This window comes from Pempheris klunzingeri, chromosome 9 (assembly GCF_042242105.1).
Source record: "Pempheris klunzingeri isolate RE-2024b chromosome 9, fPemKlu1.hap1, whole genome shotgun sequence".
NCBI classification, from domain to species: Eukaryota; Metazoa; Chordata; class Actinopteri; order Acropomatiformes; family Pempheridae; genus Pempheris; species Pempheris klunzingeri.
In genome coordinates, this window is record NC_092020.1 from 24,497,177 (window position 1) to 24,517,107 (window position 19,931).

Below are 19,931 nucleotides of genomic sequence, written 5' to 3' on the forward strand. Positions count from 1 at the left end.
AGCTCAGAATGGCCTCTGCGCTCACTACCGCCACCTGCCGACACGGTGTCAGCACTGCCGCGCTTCAGCACTTCCCCAGATGACTTTACTTCACCTCAAACTGCAAGATTCAGGCTGAAATCTGGCTTTTTATTTACACACAGTGGGTTTGAAGCTGCTGTGGAGCCTAAATTTGCCCAGTTAGGTGAATTCCTGCTAATTACAGACACTCAAATTCACATATTTTCTGACCGCCTCTTGCCTCTGCTCATGAACTGCACATTAATTTCAATCCATAAACGATGCAATCTGCAGTGAGAGCACCCAAATTTGATATACGTTTTAAGTTAATTGATGCACGACAATTACAGCTAAGATAAGATAAGATAATTTATTCCTTTATTAGTCCCACGGTGGCAAAAGTAAAGCATTCAATAAAACAATAAATAATACACTATTGGACAATTCAAACACCAGGAAGTACAAAAATAGGAAGAATATACACAAGGGGGATTTAAAAAAATAAATATATTGCAGTTAGAGTAGATTTTAGTGCCGTTGGTAATGAAATTGTTAATTTTCAGGCTCAACAGAGGTTAAAATACAGGAATTAAATATAACATATATATGAAATAAAGTAGAAAACAATATGACACAGTGGTAGACGGTGTACAGTCATGACAGAATAAATAAACTGTGTTGTAAACAGTGGTAAAATAATTATATTGTGTATACATTACTAATAGTAGTAATAAATATATATATATATAGAAAGAGATGTAAACAGGAAGAAATCAAAGATCATTACATTTCCATGTAACTTTATTATAAGAGCAGCCTCCTGTTATCTCATACAGATCCTATCTGATCATTGATAACTATTAAAAACAATAATAATAATAACTGTTGTGATAAATAAAGCATAAATAAAGATAAAATAGGCAATGGGAGGAGTCGCCTTGGCCTCTAATGAATTAGAATTATTTTGTGATTGATCAAATATCCCAGTGAGCATTATTCACATCCTAATAATACAACTTTATTTTACTACTCTGTTCTTATTCATTATATTCTCATATCTATATTTGTATATATCTTCTCTGAGAAACGCACCAAGAAGTCCAAAGTCCTTGTAGTTACTCTAAATTCAATATAATCTCACAAGTGTGGGCATTTTCTTATTTTCTTTTGCAGAGTAGAATATATAAGAGCAGGACTCATTTTCTTCACATGCTGAGAGTCATTATTCGAATTTACTCATGAAAAGGTACAAAAACAAGATGTTTTCTAGATAGATACCAAACATGTGAGAGGCAGGAAACCTGTGATAGGAATAATACTTGTGATAAGGAAGTCGTCGTCTATGTCAGGCATCAAAGAAATCAGGACAGATATCGAAGGATTTCTTGTTGTTTACATGTTTACAATCCAGGTTGCAGTCCACAAGTACAACCAGTGAACCTCCACCCCCCAAAAAACCCCCCCCACAAACCACATTCCTTTTCCTGTCTGAGTGAGAGCGCCCTCCCTCCTCCCCCCCCCAGCCGCGGTGGACATATTGCCATTGGCCGGCGTCCAGTGCCAGGCTGTGCTGATTGGCTGGCGCGCGGCGTGTTCGCTTGCGATTGGCCCCTTATCTGCTGCATGCCCCTCCCCCCGCCGGGCTCAGGGAACAAAGTGTAACAGTGGACACTGAGGGAGGAAGGTGATGCAAGGTTTGTGATGTATTTTTGGCCCCTCATCAAGTGCTTCCTGTGTGTAGTGTGTGTGTGAGTGTGTGTCGGTGTCAGTGTGTGTGTGTGTGTGTGTGTGTGTGTGTGTGTGTGTGTGTGTGTGAGTGTGTGTGATAGCAGCGGCTGTGCTTTCAGCTTGGCTCTGCGCTGTGTTTAGGTTTAGAGGATACAACTCTGTGCCAAGTCCAGTAAGAGAGGAGAGACTGTGTGTGCTGACAGACAGTATGAAGGCCTGCTTGTGTGTGTGTGTGTGTGTGTGTGTGACTGCGTGAATATGACATGTCATATTATTGATGAGTGTACTGGCAGAGAAATGGGTGTTTCCTCTTTGATAAGGAGCTTCACACACCTCTTTCTCTCTCAGCCTGACTGCTCGGGGCAGATGGCCGCACACCCAGAGCCAGGTTGTGTTTGAGGTTTCCTCCCGTTAGAGGGGAGCTTTTCCTCGCTGCTGGAGTGTGTGTGGTCTGGACCCTGAGGTTTCGTTCATAAAAAACAAACGTACAATCACTTTTTGATGTTTAGTATGACTTTAAGTAGTTATTTATAAAACGATTTTATCTCTGTGCAAAGTCCAGGATTGACTCAAATAGTGAGCAGGACCATTCATCTGCAGAGAGGCCTTAATCTGAAGCAGACTTATATTAGAGTCAGGTCTTTATGTCTAATTCCCTCTGTGGTACGAAGCCTCTTTGTGTCCTGACCAGGTCCCATTAACCCTGTTAAAAGTTTTGCTTCTGATTTGAAAATACTACAAAACCCAGTTTGACGCCTGCAGTGACTGAAATGCAGGTAATAACACTTAAAATGAACAATGAGGAAGAGCGAAATGTTATAAATGCCGTGTTTATATTGGTGAATTTCTAAATTAAAGTGATGGAACTGCACACGAGGCTTAACTTCCATTTGCATTTTACTACAGACGTGTAATCAGAAATGATCTTACGGTTAAATCGACGTACAAATCTAAGAACATTACAAACACGAGGCCCGCCGCTCTATTATGTAACTTTTGCTGATTTTCATGCCGTTATTAAAGATGACAGAGGGTGCGATGACATGCAACAAAGGTCTAAGTCGCCCCCCTGACTATTTCTATAATCGGGTTAATCATTTGCAGTTTTTTAGGCAACATTACCTCGTTCCAGATTCTCAGCGGTGAGGATTTGCTGCTTTTCTCAGTCTTGTGGTTCTCTTTGGTTTTTGGATTGTTGATCAGACAAATAAAGAACTCTGAAGACATCATGTTGGACTTTAGACACGATTGTACAGACTTCTTGGCTGCAGCCCTGATGCATTCCTGAAGGTAAATTATGTGATAATGTCGTAAAAATTCAAGAGCACTTTAAATAAATGACATGCAGGGACTATCAGGGATTCTTTTTTGCTTTCTAACCATCAGACAGTAACACGCCTTGAGAACCTTCTGTAAGATTAATGATCCCTCTTCCTCCATTCATCATGGCTTCCCCTTTCTTATCCTCCTCCTCATCCTCCACTCCCTCCCATCTCCCATCCTCCAAATTTTCTTCTGCTGCCGCCTCTCACCTCACCTCTCATCTAATCTTCCTCCTCACCCTCACTCATCTTTTCTGACAACCTGTTCCTCCATTCATCTCTTTCTGTTTCTGTCCCGCCGGTCGCACTGTACCTTTTCCACCTCCTTTCACTCTCCTCTTCCTCTTCCTCTTCCTCTCCTCCTTCTCTTCTGCACAGGTGTTGGATTCTTCATGCCTGCGGTACCCGTCTCCTCCTATAATAGATCAGATTGCTAGTTTCTCCAGTATCTGCTCTCTCCTCTGTAGTGACATCCACATTGTTCTGCAGCTCACTGTCGGTATCCATAAATCCAATTTGCTGTGTGTGTGTGTGTGTGTGTGTGTGTGTGTGTGTGTGTGTGTGTGTGTGTGTGTGTGTGTGTGTGTGTGTGTGTGTGTGTGTGTGTGTGTGTGTGTGTGTGTTGTGCCTGAATCTGCACGTTTACAGCTAGTGCGATGGCCAATATGTGTTTCTTTGAAGCTACATTTGGAGCTGCAGTGTAAGTGTGCATCTGCAGCTCTAGTGTGTGCATAAATCCACGTGTCTTGTCATGCATCCTTGTGTGTGTGTGTGTGTGTGTGTGTTTGTGTGTGTGTGTGTGTGCGCACGCTTGGTTGCAGCTGTATTTATCTGCATCATGTGTATCTGCGTTTGAACCTGCACCACAGTATGTCGGTGCATTTGTTTTACATGCAGCTGCTTGTGTGAGCGTGCGTTTATTTCTCTCAGCTTGTATCTCTGCACATGTGCGGGCGTGCATCTGTGTAATTATGTGTGTTCGTGCCCGCACGTGTGTGTGTGTGTGTTAGCGATAGCTCTAGGACTAGCCGGCTGTCAGCCTTGATAAGGCCAGCGGTTGGGGGGCGTTAGACGGGGCTGCTGCTCGCCTGGCCCCCGCTTTGGTGGATCTGCTGAGAAGGAGCTGAACCATTAGACACGCTGCAGTGACTACAGAGAGAGAGGGTGGGAGGTGTGTGTGTGTGTGTGTGTGTGTGTGTGTGTGTGGAGGAGGGGGGGTGAAGATGCATGGTGAGCAAGGCAGAGATAAAAAAAAAAAAAAAAAAGAGTGAAAGAGCTGAGGGAAGGAGGTGATGGAGTGCGTACGAGATAGAAATTGGGAGAGATGGAAGACAGAAAGCAAGACGGGTACATGAAAGAGAGGAGGTAAAGAGATAGAGACGACAGAGGGAGGCAGGTGGAGGTGAGGGAGGGAGGGTGAGGAGCGATAAGGAGAAGAAAGGGTGTAACTGTTAATGACCACCCTCACACAATATGAGAGTGCACACAAGAGACTCTGAGGTTTGCACTTTTCCGCTTTAGCAGACTGAAATAATCGTACTTGTTCCTTTTTAATCTAAAGAGCACGTGTTCTGTCTTCGATCTGCCTCTCTGTCCCGTGTAGCCAGAGGAGTCCAGATATGATGATATATCTCTGCGCTGTCTTCTCCGCGCTTATTCAGGAGCTCTGAATATGTTTCATGTTTCCTCCCTCTCCCGGGGAACGTTGTCCGTAGGAGGTGGTAGTGGTGAAGCTGCCCTCGGCCCTGTCGACACGATAAATGTGTCTGCAGCTTCGCACATTATTGACTCCAGGTTGTCAGTTTGAATTTGGTGTAAGAGCCGAAGCTGGACCTGCACACTTAACCCATTCCTTTTTACACTGCACACGGCTGGTACTGTTACATCCAATGCTTTAAGGCAGTGATTCCCAACCAGGGTACTTGTGTGCCCTGGGGTACATGGGAATACTCTGTCTTCTATGATGTAATACATAAAACCTGAAAATGACTGTTTCATAATATAACATAACTATATCTGTCTATCTATATACTACAGAAGTCTAAACAGCTAAATGTAACGTATAAATAGTAAAGTACACTCACACTTGACCAAACCAACCTAAACATTGGCAGTTTTGTTTTTTTAATACTTTTTAAAAGATTTTTTGTGGCTTCATTGGACAGTTGATGGCGAAGAGGCAGACAGGAAACAGATTATGACACTTAATAAAGCTCACCGGCTGGAATCGAACTGCCGGCGTCGTGCTTATGCGGTTTGCTCTGCAACTACTTGGCGATAATTGCATGAAATAATGCTGCAACAATATTGTAAAATATTATTAATGACTGTTAGTGGTGTTAAACGGCGTCCTGTTTATGATCAATTCAAAGGAACTGTTCTATTCGATGTGCTGTGGGGGCACGCCTCAGTATTGTATAGCCATAATTTGTTGAGTTTAATATATCCTCATGGCTGTTCTGACACATTAGGCAGTGCAGGTGCTTCTTGCAGCAGCAAGTGGATGAAACTTTTTGCATCGTGGAGAAAAATTCAGCACACAAAAGCTCCTAAATCCCTTAGAAAGCTTGGAAGGACCTGCTTGATTTGAACATTAACTTATGAACCCTTTCCTGCCTCAAATATGATCAGAAGCAGATGTTGTTGTTTAGTGTTGAGGTGAAAAAAAGAGGAACCAAAGCCACCATGTCTGAGTGGCTGCTGCTCCACTTCAAAAGGTTAAAGAAAAGACTTAAAGCCAACTTTTGCATGACAAACGTGAAGATGTTTCACCGCAGACACAACCCTCTTCTCATGTCTCGGCTCCTCCCACCTGAGATGTGAGCGGAGGAGGAGAGGAAGAGGCGTGAGGCAACGGACAATCTAATAAAATGAGACATCCGTCATTTCACAGTGATGTCAATTAAATGTGACTTGTTGCACAGCTGCAACATCTGTCCATCGTTTCATTACAGCCTTATTTTATGATCTCTGTCAGACCAGCGTTAACAGTGTTCAAGATAACTGATCCATTTACTTTTCATTAAACCCACAACATTTCATAATGGGACAAAGACCTGCTCGCTGTGTTTCATGCCTCTTTCCTCTCCTCACGCTCGCTCACAGCTCCTCTGGCATTCGCGAATTAAGACATCCTCAAAAATCCTTCAAGATGGCGCGCTGAGATCGATTTCCGGGTCGTAGGCCTGCGGACGGAGGACAGAGGAGACGAGGTGGCACAAACTGGAGAAATGAGAAGAGCTCAGAGATTTGAAGCCTGTTTAGTGCTGCTGTGCGAATCAGTGGTGTCGTGGCCGTAAACTCCACCTTGTGCCCACCACCCTGAAAAATATGGTAATACGTCCACAGTTATATTAGGTTTAGTGGTCACGTCTCTCACCGTGCTCCCCCCATCTGGTGTGGACATCATTAACTGCCCCCACCAAGAGTCACAGTGACCAGTGGGGTTGGTGGGATTCCCCTGCAGCTCTCTGGCAGCCAGCAGCTACAAAACAAGCCAAATGCAATGTTGCTTTGAGCCTTTTGCTGCATGTCCCCTCTCTGATTTTTGATTAGTCATAATTCCCATCAGATTTCTCCGCTCGGTGCCTCGTGCCACGAGGTGGGAGATGGTGACGAAGCCAACAGCTGGAGAGGAGGGGCCGCAAAATACCAGTGGGATTATTCAATCAAAGAGCTCTCTGCTCTTTTTAAAGGGGGCCAGGATTCCTACGTGCGGCCCTGTCTAAATAAAGCAGGAACACACAGAGGAGTGTGTTAGTCACTTTGCTGTGGAGATAAAAAGTGCATTTTAAGCTGTATCTGCTTAATTGTGGAGGTGGGGGGGCGATATAATGTACGACAAGGTCAGCCGACCAACAGTGTTGAAAACAAGTGTTCCCCTGACCCGCCGCCTCTTTTTGGATTTGAACAACTCGCCCACTGGCTGTCTGTGACATTTACCGATAGTGAGGATGTGATGTAACCGTCATTGCTGTTAAACTAGGTTAGGCAGTTAGAGGCGGGGGTGTCTGACGCTGCTTTATATCACTGTGGTGTAGATGAGAGGAGCTGTAACATCACCAGTGCAGGAACAGAAAGAGCGTGAACAGGTGATAACCAGAGCCAAACACACAGAGGGAACATTAAAGTGATGGGAGAGGAGTAAAAAAGTGAGTGATTTAAAACACTTCCTGTTGTATTTACACGCTGTTCTCTTACCTAAAATGCCACAAGTGGGCGAGTAAATCCGGTAACTCACTCGGCCAAGCGGGCCGACTGAGGAGAAAGTGCTTCTTTTTTTTTTTTTCCAGTAACACGTGCTGCCATGTTGATATTTGACGGAGTAACTCAGGGAAGCAGTGCTGGCTCCATGCCATTATTACCCAAGTCATTTGTAAACGTCATCCTAAACCATGACTTCAAATTACCTGATAAAGTGATTTATTATTAGTGAAATAGTGTTTTTTTCTTGTGTTTGTTTGTGTGGGCAGATAACTCCTTTACTAAAATACAAATTAAACATTACTATTAACTTTAAAAACGTAAAAACTGACCCTCTTGCTCGCCAAGTTGAAGCCTGGTCTTAATATTATGTACATTATATCTTTAAATAACTTTTATTGTTATTCTGTCTAACTTCACATTTATTATTATCACTCTATTGTTTTTATTCTTATGTTGATGTAGTTTTTCTCTGGGACAAGATGGTGTGTAAACGTGTGTTACAGCGCCAAAAAAACCAAACCTAGATTAAATTATGGAATCATAGAAATGTTATGAGTTAGACTAGTGGTTAACCCCTTACTGCCTGAATTTATTTACAATTATATAAAAAAATTAATTTTTTGTGCTTTTGCATTCAAGCAGATGCTAAATGAAGTGGAGATTATTAATTTGAATATAACATAGCATAGACTAGTGCAATATAATAATAGTATAATAAAATATATATGTACATACGGATAGAATATATATATATATATATATATATATATATATATATATATATATATATATATATATATTTATTTATTTATGTATGTATGCATCTATGTATATATAATGTATACATAGAATATGCATCACCCAGCATTAGTGGGATACAGAGGCCACCTCAGCTGCATCAAGACCGGAAGAGGTTTGAGGTGAATTCGAGACAACAGGCAACAAGGGGTTAATAACGGTACTGGACACACAGTGTTCATAAGTAAAGACAATATTCAGATGACAGACATCTGAAAAATGTGTTTACTAGCTGGATCACTGCACTGAATGAAGCCACGTTGTGACGTTGTATTTATTCACTTTTGTCCATTTGTTTCATGGAGGCACTGAAGTGTTTGGCCAATTTCAGTATTTCTATAAGTTCTAACTTCCTGTTGTTTACCATCTAAAAGCCATTTAAATATGTTGATGCCCACAACAGTATTTTGAAGAATTTAAACTGCCTGAGCATCTTCTCCATCTGTTTAAACATCCCACAAAGTCCACTTTTGTCCAGCCCTGTAATAATAATAATAATAGTAGTAGTAGTTAGAGCCTTTCGTGCGAACAGAGAGCACTACAAAGAGTTGTATGTTCGTAGAATATCAGATTATTTATAGCATATAGCATATTTACCCCTGTAAACATTGTGAAAGTGATTTTTAATGTTTATTAGTTATTGAAATTACTTGTTTATTATGAAGTTTGAACAGCAGAAGTGAAAATTAAAAGATCTAAACCAGCAGTTAAGTGTTGGTTTGGGAGGCTGTTCCATAATGAATGAAAAACACGCAGTGTTTATAGCGTCATCACATGTTCCTGCTTATTACAATAAAGTTTTATGAGCTTTTCAATTGTTTCCCTGATATCAGAAGGAACTAGTTTTTCCTCTCTTGCCACAGCCTTGTAATTGCATAACTCTTCCTTTTCTTTTTTTTTTTTTTTTCCCTCCCTGTCGTCTTTCAGGAAACAAAAGATGAATTTTGGCCAGCGTTGGCTCCTCCCCATTCCTGCTCTCTCTCACACACACTCTCAAACACACACACACACACACACACTCTCTACTCTCCCCACCATCTCTTTTACACTCCTGCTGCAGTTCTTGCATTCAGTGTTTTTCTCTTTTTTTGGTCTTTTCTTTTGGGTGACAGAGACAGAGGGAGAGACGGGGAAAGACAGAGAGATCCGCTGTAATAGAAAGTGAGAAAGGGAGGGGAGGGGAGGGGAGGGGAGGGGAGGTAGCTAGAGACGGCAGGGCAGGGAGAGAAGGGAAGGGGAGGGGTAAGACAGATAGAGAGAGCAGGCGAGCGAAGGGGACGGAAGGGAGGGGAGAGAGTGAGAGAGTGAGAGAGAGAGAGAGAGAGAAAAGAGGGGGAGCACATGTGTATGCTTGTCACTAAGGGGCTGGGAGAAGGACTAAGGGAAGCGAGGTAGCTGGCCACAGCCGCCATATGCTGACTGGATTCCTGTTCATGTCTGCTGTGTGAAGACTGAAGGTTTGTGCTGCGTGCTGGCCGGCCGGGGAAACACACCATGGGAAGCTCTCATCTCCTCAACAAAGGCATGCCTCTAGGTAAACAGCTAGCACTCTGCTTTATGTGGGAACTGCGTGTGTGTTTGAGTGTGTGTGTGTGTGTGTGAGCCAATATTTATGAACTCAGTGTACATTATTCTGCCTTCCTCCTCCCCTCCCCTCCCCCTTCTCTCTCTCTCTCTCTCTCTCTCTCTCTCTCTCTTCCTCTCCCTTTTTCCGTCTCCTCCTCCTCCTCTTCCTCCTCCGTCTCTTCTTAATTCTCTTTCACTCTATTATCTGTTTTATCGCTCAGCCTTTTTCTTGCCACACAGGAATGGTTAGCCTTTTCTCTAGCTCCCTGTGTGTGTGTGTGTGTGTGTGTGTGTGTGTGTGTGTGTGTGTGTGTGTGTGAAGAGGCAAATCTCTGCTATTGAAGGCTGCTTGAACACATCCATTTGAGGCGACAGAAATAGATCTCTCTCCCCTTCGAGGGCTAGCAAGGACATGACACATATTTCCCTTTCATTGTGCTGCTTTTATCAGAGAGCGGCTGCCTGCTCACACACACACACACACACACACACACACACACATAGGGAACTCAACTGACACACATATTCAACTATACGCATGCATGCACACAGCCGGATTCACACACAGGTGACAGATGCACCTCATGACAGAAGCAGGGACGGACTATTCTAGAAAAAGGGATCAAGGTAGGGCTGCTGAGGAGTGAAAAGGCAGCAGGGGGGAGGTTGGAGGTGTGTGTGTGTGTGTGTGTGTGTGTGTGTGTGGAGCAGAGGAGGGGGGGGAGGAGGAGGAGGAGGGCGTGGGGATAAACGATCATCCACCCTAAAGCTGCATCTCAGTGTCTGGGGTCCCCTAAATCTTGATTTGTGGAGCTCGTTTTCAGAGATTGTGGAGATTGTAAACTGTGATGTCATCAAGAAGCTGCGGGCTGTGTCTCTTGACGACATCAAAGATTAAAGTTGCAGCTCTGATCTTTTTCCTCTCCTCCCACCCCCCCCTCCATCTTTTGCTTTTTTTTTTTTTTGGTTTCCTCCATATCTCCATATCCGCCCTAACTGTGCCCGAACAGCTCGAGAGTCCAAGGTCACGGCTGTGAATTGCGGGTCAGGGAGGACGCTCGTGCACAAATCTCCACCTGTCAATAGTGGTGAAGCTGATCTGGTCATTAGGTGTGTTCGTTTTGTCCCTCCTGGTGATTGATGGATGTGTTGATTCATGTTTTGCCAGGCGGGGGTCCTCTGATCCGCGAGTGTCGAGTCATGTCTAATCTGATTATAAAGCCCTCGATCGGTGACACAAACGCACGTCAGTCTCCGTCCCCCAATCCCTTATAAAAATCAGATTTGCCGAACAAAAGACTAAAGACTAATCTTTTCGTTCAGCCGACGACTTGTTTGGCTAATTTGACTTGTGCGGTTGAATTTACAGAATGGCTCTTATAAGCTGATTAAAAGGTAAAGAGGAATGTGATTGTGCTTAATAGCCCCAGGCAGTTTCCCACCAGGAGGCTCCATGCTAACACTTGAACATGTCAAAGGACAAAATCGAGCAAACTGCTCATGTTGTGACATGTTGCAGACTTGGAGGAAACCACAACCTGATGTCACATGAAAGTACTGCATGGTGCGGACTAAATATAGGCTGTAACAGCAGTGTGTCGATGGATTAATTATCTTAAAAAAAAAAAGGAACAAACTTTTAACTTTAAAGATACTTAAAGCCATTTTGGGAACATTAAATAAAAGATACGTTCATATCTATATAATATACAAGACTGACTAGAGTAAAAAACAAAAAATGAATGCCTTAGCAAAGAGATCTGGCGCTCTAACAACCACCTATACGCTATTAAAACGAGAAAACACAAGAAAAGTGAAGCAACAGTGAAAAGACTGGACATTTTAAAGGTCCCATATCATGCAAAATGTACTTTTAAATATAAATCTGTCCCTGTTGTGTCTAAAGACCCTCAAACTCTGAGCAAAGACCGTCCCCTCTCTTTATCTCCTGCTCCATTCTTCAGTGAATGTCGTGTGAAAACGCTCAGTTCAGATTCAGCTCCCCTTATGATGTCATGAGGGGATCTGTTGTGACCTCCCACAGCCCTTCAGCAGGCCGACCGTCCCCGCCCAGAAAGTCGCCAACATCAGCTCCAAAAGCCAAACGCGAGAGCGAAGCAGCAGATTGTTTCTGTTCCTCTAAAGCGGAGCGTTTAGGCAGAAGCTGCATTAAATCATGCAAACCTGCCACAGTAGGACCTCCATATAAAAGTATGAACTTGAACATGAGCAGAATATGGGACCGACAACTAGCCAATATAATGCTTTTATTGACGCATTATTCAAAAGAGGGAAATGTAATGAAAAAGACAGGTGGATAACAAAATAACAGGCCTACACTGGAACATCCCAAAACAACAATTAGTGTGCAGGCTATGATTCAACGTTAATGACAAACACAAATCACTCAGAAACATCAAACTGTTGTTTATATATCAGTTTATATGTCAGCAGAGGCAGAACCCGCTCAGCTGGCTCTCACAGATAGCAGCCGTTAATGTTGACGTCACCACACACGAGTTAATATCAACTGTCTGCACTAAAAGATATTTCAGTAGGTGACTATGATATGAAGAGGTGGCTAACGGCCAGAAACTTTGGTTGTCTCATTGTTTGTTTGCAATCAGCACCTTGTTTTGGCGTGAAAAAATGGAGATGTGACAGATTAAATGTTCCTCTGTGATCTGCTGTGATCACATTTCTTTAGTTTTATTACACACAACAGATTGACTGATTGAATTATATCAACTAATATCAGTATTTTACCATTGTTCGACGGCTCCAACCACGTCACCCTGCATCAAAGCAGGAAGGATGTGGTTAAGGTGTGAAGGCCCGCCTCTTCCTTGATTTGATTGGCTGCCTGGGACAAATGTGACACTGGAGGGTGGTGCGACTCCGCGCATTAGGCTCAAAAGTTGAGAATACTTTTTAGCATTTATGTGCGTCTAAAAACAGCAAGAAGCCGGGCACGCCGTACCGAAGGATAACAAGGATTTTGCTGGCGTTGCTGACGTAGAAACTGATAATCAAAACAAAGACATAAAGTAATAAATTCACACATACATGCTGCATTCTTTTAGTTCACTATTATAACTACTCCATAATTTGACCCCTTTAACAGTTTTTTCAAACATACTTTTATAATTTCCCTGTAGAGGATCGCTGCTTTCCCTCACTGAAAAAAACCCTTAAATACAGTCAGGAACTTTTCTGTCTTTAGCTCTAAACATTATTCTACTAGGAATAATTAGTCTAAATTAGTCTACTAGGTCCATATTTCTTAAGGCATAGAAATTAAACATAAATAATGGCTTGGTTGGGTCTTTGCAATCAGTAATCAACAGTAATAAACAGCAGCATAAATAGAATAATAGTATGAATAAATACTGGAAATCAAAAATGTTGGGAAACCCTTGAACCCGCCCACAGGCCCCCTGTGGCGTCAGTCGGGGAATCCTTAATCTACATTACAATAAATGCTTCACAGCATTAATAATCCATTAATTTGCATCCAAACTGACCCCAATCCAATTGAACCTTCACAGTAATTGTGACTTTCTTCTGCTTATTAACGGTTAATCCAATATGCGGCAGACGTCCATACAATAATCCAGTTACAGCCTGTATTTACGTGTCATTTTTCCTGTAGCACCAGTACTGCTTAACCTTTTAGGCCCTCGACAGTTTACACATCAGCAGTCCCTGCAGGTTACACCCGTCTCACTGGATGTGAGGAGTGGTTGAAAACTTTTCAGGTTGTTAAATTTGCTTCCCACTCTGACGCCTACAGGCTGAAAATGATATATATATATATATATATATGTATATATCTTTATTAATGAGGAAATGCTGCCACACAATCTAATGAAATAAACAGACTTTTCAGTAGAAGTTCAGGGTTTCCAGTGCGATGGAAAGGCTCCATATGCAGCTGGCGATGTTGTAAAATGTTTATGTGACCCTCTGGTCTCTGATGCAGTGCAGGGATGTGTGTGTGTGTGTGTGTGTGTGTGTGTGTGTACTGTAGCTACCACTGAGCAGCTTTATTGATCCGGACCTATGCAGTAGTTACTATGCAGCTAAAAAAAAACAACCCATAACTGATCTGTATTCACCTCCAGTCTGACATAAAAAAGCAAGAAGAAGTGCTCTAAAATTGAGAGATCAGTCAGTGTGCTCTGGTTGTCAGCCCTGCTCAGGCACACAGCTGAATTAACAGCATTTACAGCTGGAACTAAAATTGATCGCTGCAACTGAGCTGCTGCCAGGCGTTGTGTGTATCTCCTTGTCTGTTTTGCTGCTGGTGTCTTAGTAATGGGAACAAAAAGCTGACAAACCTGAACTGGCTTGCTGATACAGTACCTGCAAACTAAGACCGTGTATTTATGTGTGTGTGTGTGTGTGTGTGTGAGAGAAGAATGGTGTTAATATCTGTGTGTAAGCACTTGTATGTATCATATATCACCATGTATTAGTCATGTCAACCTGCATGGTTTGGTGTGCTGAGTATGCACCTGTATTTCTGTATATGTGGGTGGGGCTGACTGACTGTGTGTGTGTGTGTGTGTGTGTGTGTGTGTGTGTGATGTGGTGGTGGGGGTTTATGTCTGTCTTCTCCTCTTTCCTCCCTGATAACTGAAGTGTGGGTAGAGAGCAACAGAAGGCAAAAAAAAAAAACGCTGCCTGAACACTCCTGCACCTGGATATTTAAAAAAAAAACCATAATATAAAACCTCTTCATTGTTGGAGAGACGGATGGGACGGGGGAGAAAAAGGGGGAAATGGTGAGGGTGTAAAAGAAAAGCCCGGGGAAAAATGAGAGATAGGAATCTAAAGGTGAGAAAGATATAGGGGCTTTTTAACCACGCCATGTTGCTTCATGCCACAAGAGCCAGTAACACCATAAATCAGCCGTGACGCGGCTCGATGGCTGGCTGCTTCAATCGCAGGCGGCTGACTGATCACAGGTGCCGACAGCAACGCTCTCCTCCCTCTGCGCGGTGAAAAAACACAAACACCGGAGCTGAGGTGGCTCGTCCGGCTGGGGTTCACTTCCAGTTCGGTCAGAAAGGGACTGTTTTTAAAGTTTAAGTCAGGATGTCGGGCCTGAACAACCAAAGAAAACATTTAACAGCAGCAGCAGGTAAAATGTTCCTCAGTAGCTGAAAACGTTTCGCAGTGGTGTTAATGAACTGTAGCTGGAGTGAAATCAGGAATATATCTGATACGTGCTGGCTGTGAAAGTGAGAGGTAGAGTGTCATATTCAACACTACAAACACGAAGAGGAGCTTTGTAGAGCTGCAGCTAACACTTATCTGTCTTGTTTTGTCCGACTAACAGCCCCAAACCCAAAGACGGTCATTGTACAGTGATATAAATCAGAGAAAAGGAGCAAATTGTGGTGTTTTAGAGGCTGGTACGAGCACATGCTCGACATTTTTGCTGGATAAATGTTGCAGAATACTTTCCTGTTCTTTTCTCTTCAACATTTTCTTTATTTCAAATCAGATAACAACAGCAGTTTACATCGTTAGGTGAATACTTTCACAGAGGGATCCATCTTATTCACTCTATTTTCATCCCTGATTAATCGCCAAACTGTTAAATAAACTTTAAAATAGTGAAAAATGCCAATTGCAAATTCCTACAGCCTAATGCGATGTCTTTAAATATCTTGTTTATTTGCAACCAGCAGTCAAAAGTCTAAATATACACAGCTTGGACTAGAAATCCATTCACTAATTGACTGATTTATTATCTGTTGTTTCATACTTTATGGTGGTAGTCGGACCAAACTGGACCCACAGATGCTCTGGACATGAACTCTGTGATGTGGTGACACACTGTTGTTGCAGTTAAAACTCTCTATCCAGGCTGGCAGTCTTCCCGGGGACCTGCACATTTAAAACAAATGAAAATCGCTGATCTCTGACACGGTCCCGGTTGACTGACAGTCGGAAAACATTGTCTCCTTCCTCTGGGACAGAAATCCAGCTGTTCTTGCGAGCCGGTCAGTGACAGCTGGATGCAGGCCGGCTGCAGGGCTTTCCCACTGGCTCGCATGACTCGGTCCCAGCAGTCATTGGCAGATGCTTTTTCCATCTCTGGATGTCAGTCAAACGGCTTTAGCGCCATTTTGGTCTGATTACAAATTTTCCGAGGGATGCAATCTTCATACTGGAGGATGTCATTTAGAGCGCCAGACCCTCAAGCACATATTGCAAAAGCAATGGATGGTTATTATTAATTGTTATGAAGACATCACCGACAAAATGTTCTTTTTTCCGTGCTTGATGTTGCTGCAGATGACTCCTACTGCATTGCTGCATTGCCTCCCAGTGTTTACCAACTACAGTAGTGAATCTAAATCAAAGTGTGGCTGCAGAGAAACCCTGGATGAATGGCAGGAGCAGAGCTGGAGTCGTGGCCTTATTGGCTGTCAAGAGGCCTGTTTGCACTGTGAAAGCTCCCAGCAGTCACCCAACCCCTGCGGCTACAGGGGGGGGGGGAGTAGAGGGAGTAGAGGGAGAGAGTGTGCTGGAGTATTGGATATAATGAGGGGGGAAGAGTAGAGATGGAGGAGGTTTCAAAGTTTGGTAACTGAGCAAAGTGAGAGAAAAGTCTGAGCGATTATTTAACACGACAAAGAATTTAACGAGTGTTTAATGTGACGCAAAGCGAGAAAATGCATTGAATAAAAGAGGCCGGGAGATAATGGCCGTTTGAGCTTGTTTGATTTAGTCAGATTTAGTGTTGCACCGAGGTTTGTGTGTGTGGGAGTGACAGAGAGAGAACGGATGAGTGTTTCATCATGTTGTAGTACTCAGCAGTCAGTAGTGCCGGTCCTCCCAAGGTCACGCTCGGTGATGGAATGAGAGCTATTTCCTCCCTCGCTCGGACAAAGTGTGAGTCGGAGAAATGTCTGGAATCTCTGCTACCATCCAAAAAACGCCGCTATACACCACAACTGATCCGACTGACTTTTTTTTTTCCTTATTGTTTCAAGCATCATGCCTATTTAATTACACAAGTCCTCTCTGAATCGTCATCTTGTTCCCAAGGGTTTCTGTGCAAATGAGGCCTTATAAAAGATGAGTCTGTGGGCCAAAGCACTGTAGAGCGCAGCGCCTACAGGCAACTGTGCTGCTTAAGATCACATCTGAGTTACAATGAAGGATGTGCTGAAGCCTGAGAGGACTTTTTGCTGTTGTTGAATTCCAATTTCTCAGCTATGCGCCATTGATTTTGTATTGATGTGTAAGTGCAATGGCCTACAGGCAAAGCCCATTATGGAAAGCTAATGTTTTACCAGCTCACATGCGGCACTGCGAGCAGGACTCCAGTTTCACCTTATTGGTCTTCCTGCGCTGCTTCATCGGCTCAGTTTTCATGCTGTAATCTGACGATGGAGATAAGAAGATGATGGAGAAAATTGAGCGATGGACTGTGTTAAGTTGTGGACCGTCTTTGCTTCCCTGCAGCTTCTGAGTGCTGCTGCTGCAAAAAAAATGCAGTTTATCACCCTTCAATTTTGTTCCAACAGTGGAAACACACTAATGTGGCGCACTGGATTGTAAAGAGTTTTCCGTAGAAACCGTTTGTAAAGGGGAACGCACGTAACAAACAATACTTGGCAAGTGATTGTCGGCTAACTTCAACCCATCAGTGAACCATAAAACGAGTCAGGAGAGGAGCGAGAACATCCTCTTTAGGAGCAGCCATTGTTTTTTCAAACAGTTGCTTCTCGCTGTGGTTTCGGCCACAAACACAGTAACCTCCTGAGATCGGCTTGTGCACGCGAAGGTAAACTTGTGAATCCAGCTGGTTAACAACACCCAGCTGTTGTCTGACAGACATACGGAAAGGTTCAATTATCAACACGTTATCAGCACTATCAATCAATCAATTAGCCTTTAATTATATAGCACCATCATAACAAATGTAACCACAAGGCACTTCCCATGAAAGAGCAGGTCTAGACCGAACATTAATTAGAGAGCCAACAAGTCAAGAAAACTCATACGAGCACGCATCTGTAGTGGGAAGCGTCCGTGTTGGGTGTGGACATACTACAACACGCTGTGAGCAAAACTGGGGCAGAAATCAGGATTTTAGACATTTGGCTCAAACTGAACCCTTTACAATCTTACAGTAACTTTCTAATAAGTTGCTAATTTGAGGTTCAAAACCTGTAAATCTGTGGTGGCGCTGGTCGCTGCCACCTAAAACCACATGCAACCAAAACTAAAGACAACATCCGACCACAAACACAACCGTAGCGGCAAATATGAGCGTTGGGAGTCCTGATCCTGAATGTCCGCACCGATGTACTCCATGGTTACAGTAACATGGCTCTGGGTGCACTCTCCCACGCTCTGCTCTACTGCAGCGTGATGCACGCTGGAGGAAGTATGTGCATACTGGTTTAAAAATAGCTCTTAAGTATGTATGTAGTATTCCTGTCTAAATGCACAAAGTACCTCAAATCTGAGACTGAACGCCGACGTTACTCCTGCTCTTTAAATACAGATTCTGAAGACTTGTTTCCTGAACACTGCAGCACACTGGAGCGTGAACCAGAAATGCGTGTAAGCGCTGTATACATTATTTCCTCATGCGCGCACACTGGCTCACTAAACAACCGCAGAAAACCACTGAGAGTCGCCTCATTTGTAAACCCGAGCTGAATCTTTTTAAATGAGAATTTACTTTCTGTGACAGCATGTAACACGAGAGAGAGGAAGATCATCCATCTGCATTTTGTCCTGGGAGGTTTACTGCGTGCTTTTCCCCCAGTGCCTCCCCGCCTCTTATGCATATTATTCATGCAGTTCTACTTATTCACTGCTGGGAGCTTCTGGTCGCTGGGCTGAAAGAGCTGTAAAGAAAAGCACAGCTATCAACTGGCCAAATATAGACATGTGACAGAGTCGTACAAGAGGAAATCAGAGTTAGACAGAGTTATAAATGTCTCCAACAACAGGGGCTTTCATTAGCGATGCATTCACGAGATATGTTGCATTTGCAAAAGCGCTTTAAGGGGTTTAATAAGACGTGTAAATCCCTTTGCATTTCTATCATTCCAAAAACTAAATGCAACATGTCAAAAGGCATTCTGGGAAGCATGTAAAGTCACCAACCGAGGTATGAATATACAGTAAATGAGGGACGTAAACAGGTGACCTACAGGATCAGACATTACTGATGGTACTTTAATGATTCCTGCAGGCGTTTTTCCTTTGATTCATTTCACCCTCAGGACACTGAATGGTGGCTGCTGAGGGAAGAGTGCTGCTCAGTTTCCCTGCCCGGACTTTCCGAGCTAATTTGCAGATTTTGAGCAGCCAAACGTCCCTGACTGTTTCAGTGACTGGGCTACTGGACAATGCTGTCAACACTGAGGGGATGCCAACTGTGTGGAGGTCCGAGTCTGGACTGGTATTCTGAGTGGAATGACAGAGGTGGCTGCTTATATGAGATGTCAGCCTGCGCGTCTCAGACGGCAACAAGTCAGGAATGAGTGACGGCGGCAGTCAGCATCAGCAGAAAGAGGCAGAACGCTGCACTTCGCTCATCTGCAGTACAGTCAAAAAGACGCCAGTTACATTCACTGGATCTCCATCTGTCCGTGTCTCGGACGCCTCAGCTCTCAGACAGTCTGTCAGTCAGTAACGATTAGCCACTGCTCTCGCTAAACCCGAACAAAGGCCTTTTTTAAATGCCACTTATCCCTCTGTAAGGCCTGGCAGCACTCTCAGGGTGACGGTTTAACCTGAAGATGATTTAATAGAACATCCTGCAGAAAGGTTGAAGGCTGGGATCACTCTTCTCCTCAGCAGCTGACTGATTTCAGTCAGACTTGAAGCGCTGGCTGTCCCTCCAGAAAAGATCCCACTGCCTCATGTGAACTGCTGCACCTCCTTGAAAACGATAAAAGTCCGCAGGCGAGCTTTTATCATTTTCAGTGGCATTTTAAAGGTTTTTGAGCGATGAAATATCACTTTTTTGTAGCATATTTGTGCATTTATGTTGAATTTCAACAAAGATGTGCTACATACTAGACAACTGAGGTATAATCTAGAGCTCCAGGCTGCTTGCTCAGTTCAGGTCAAGAGCATCCTGTTTTTTCCAAGTAAGTGGCTCCCAAGAGTCACTGTGAGAGCAGAGTGAGCGCTTACTGTACATTCCCCATGAATATAGGAGAACTTAATTAGAGTAATATAAGCGGGGCGAAATACAAAAGGATACTCCTAATTACTGTGGTGCTCTTGGTCTTGTGATTTTTACCTCTACAGGGATATAAGCTT

The 19,931-nt window shown here is 43.4% G+C and overlaps 1 protein-coding gene across 2 annotated transcripts in view; it reads left to right on the forward strand.

The window, feature by feature from the left end:
• Positions 1-1,665: 1,665 nt before the first annotated feature.
• The window catches only part of LOC139207366 (C-terminal binding protein 1), a 30,407-nt gene continuing 12,141 nt past the window's right edge, over positions 1,666-19,931 (forward strand). The window contains exon 1 of one of the 2 annotated variants that reach the window (XM_070837068.1): positions 1,666-1,694. In XM_070837068.1, coding sequence (XP_070693169.1) covers positions 1,688-1,694 — 7 coding nt within the window. In that variant the 5' untranslated portion in view covers positions 1,666-1,687. Of the gene's footprint in view, positions 1,695-9,417; positions 9,589-19,931 lie in introns of those variants that run through there. The other variant, XM_070837067.1, reaches the window with a different exon arrangement.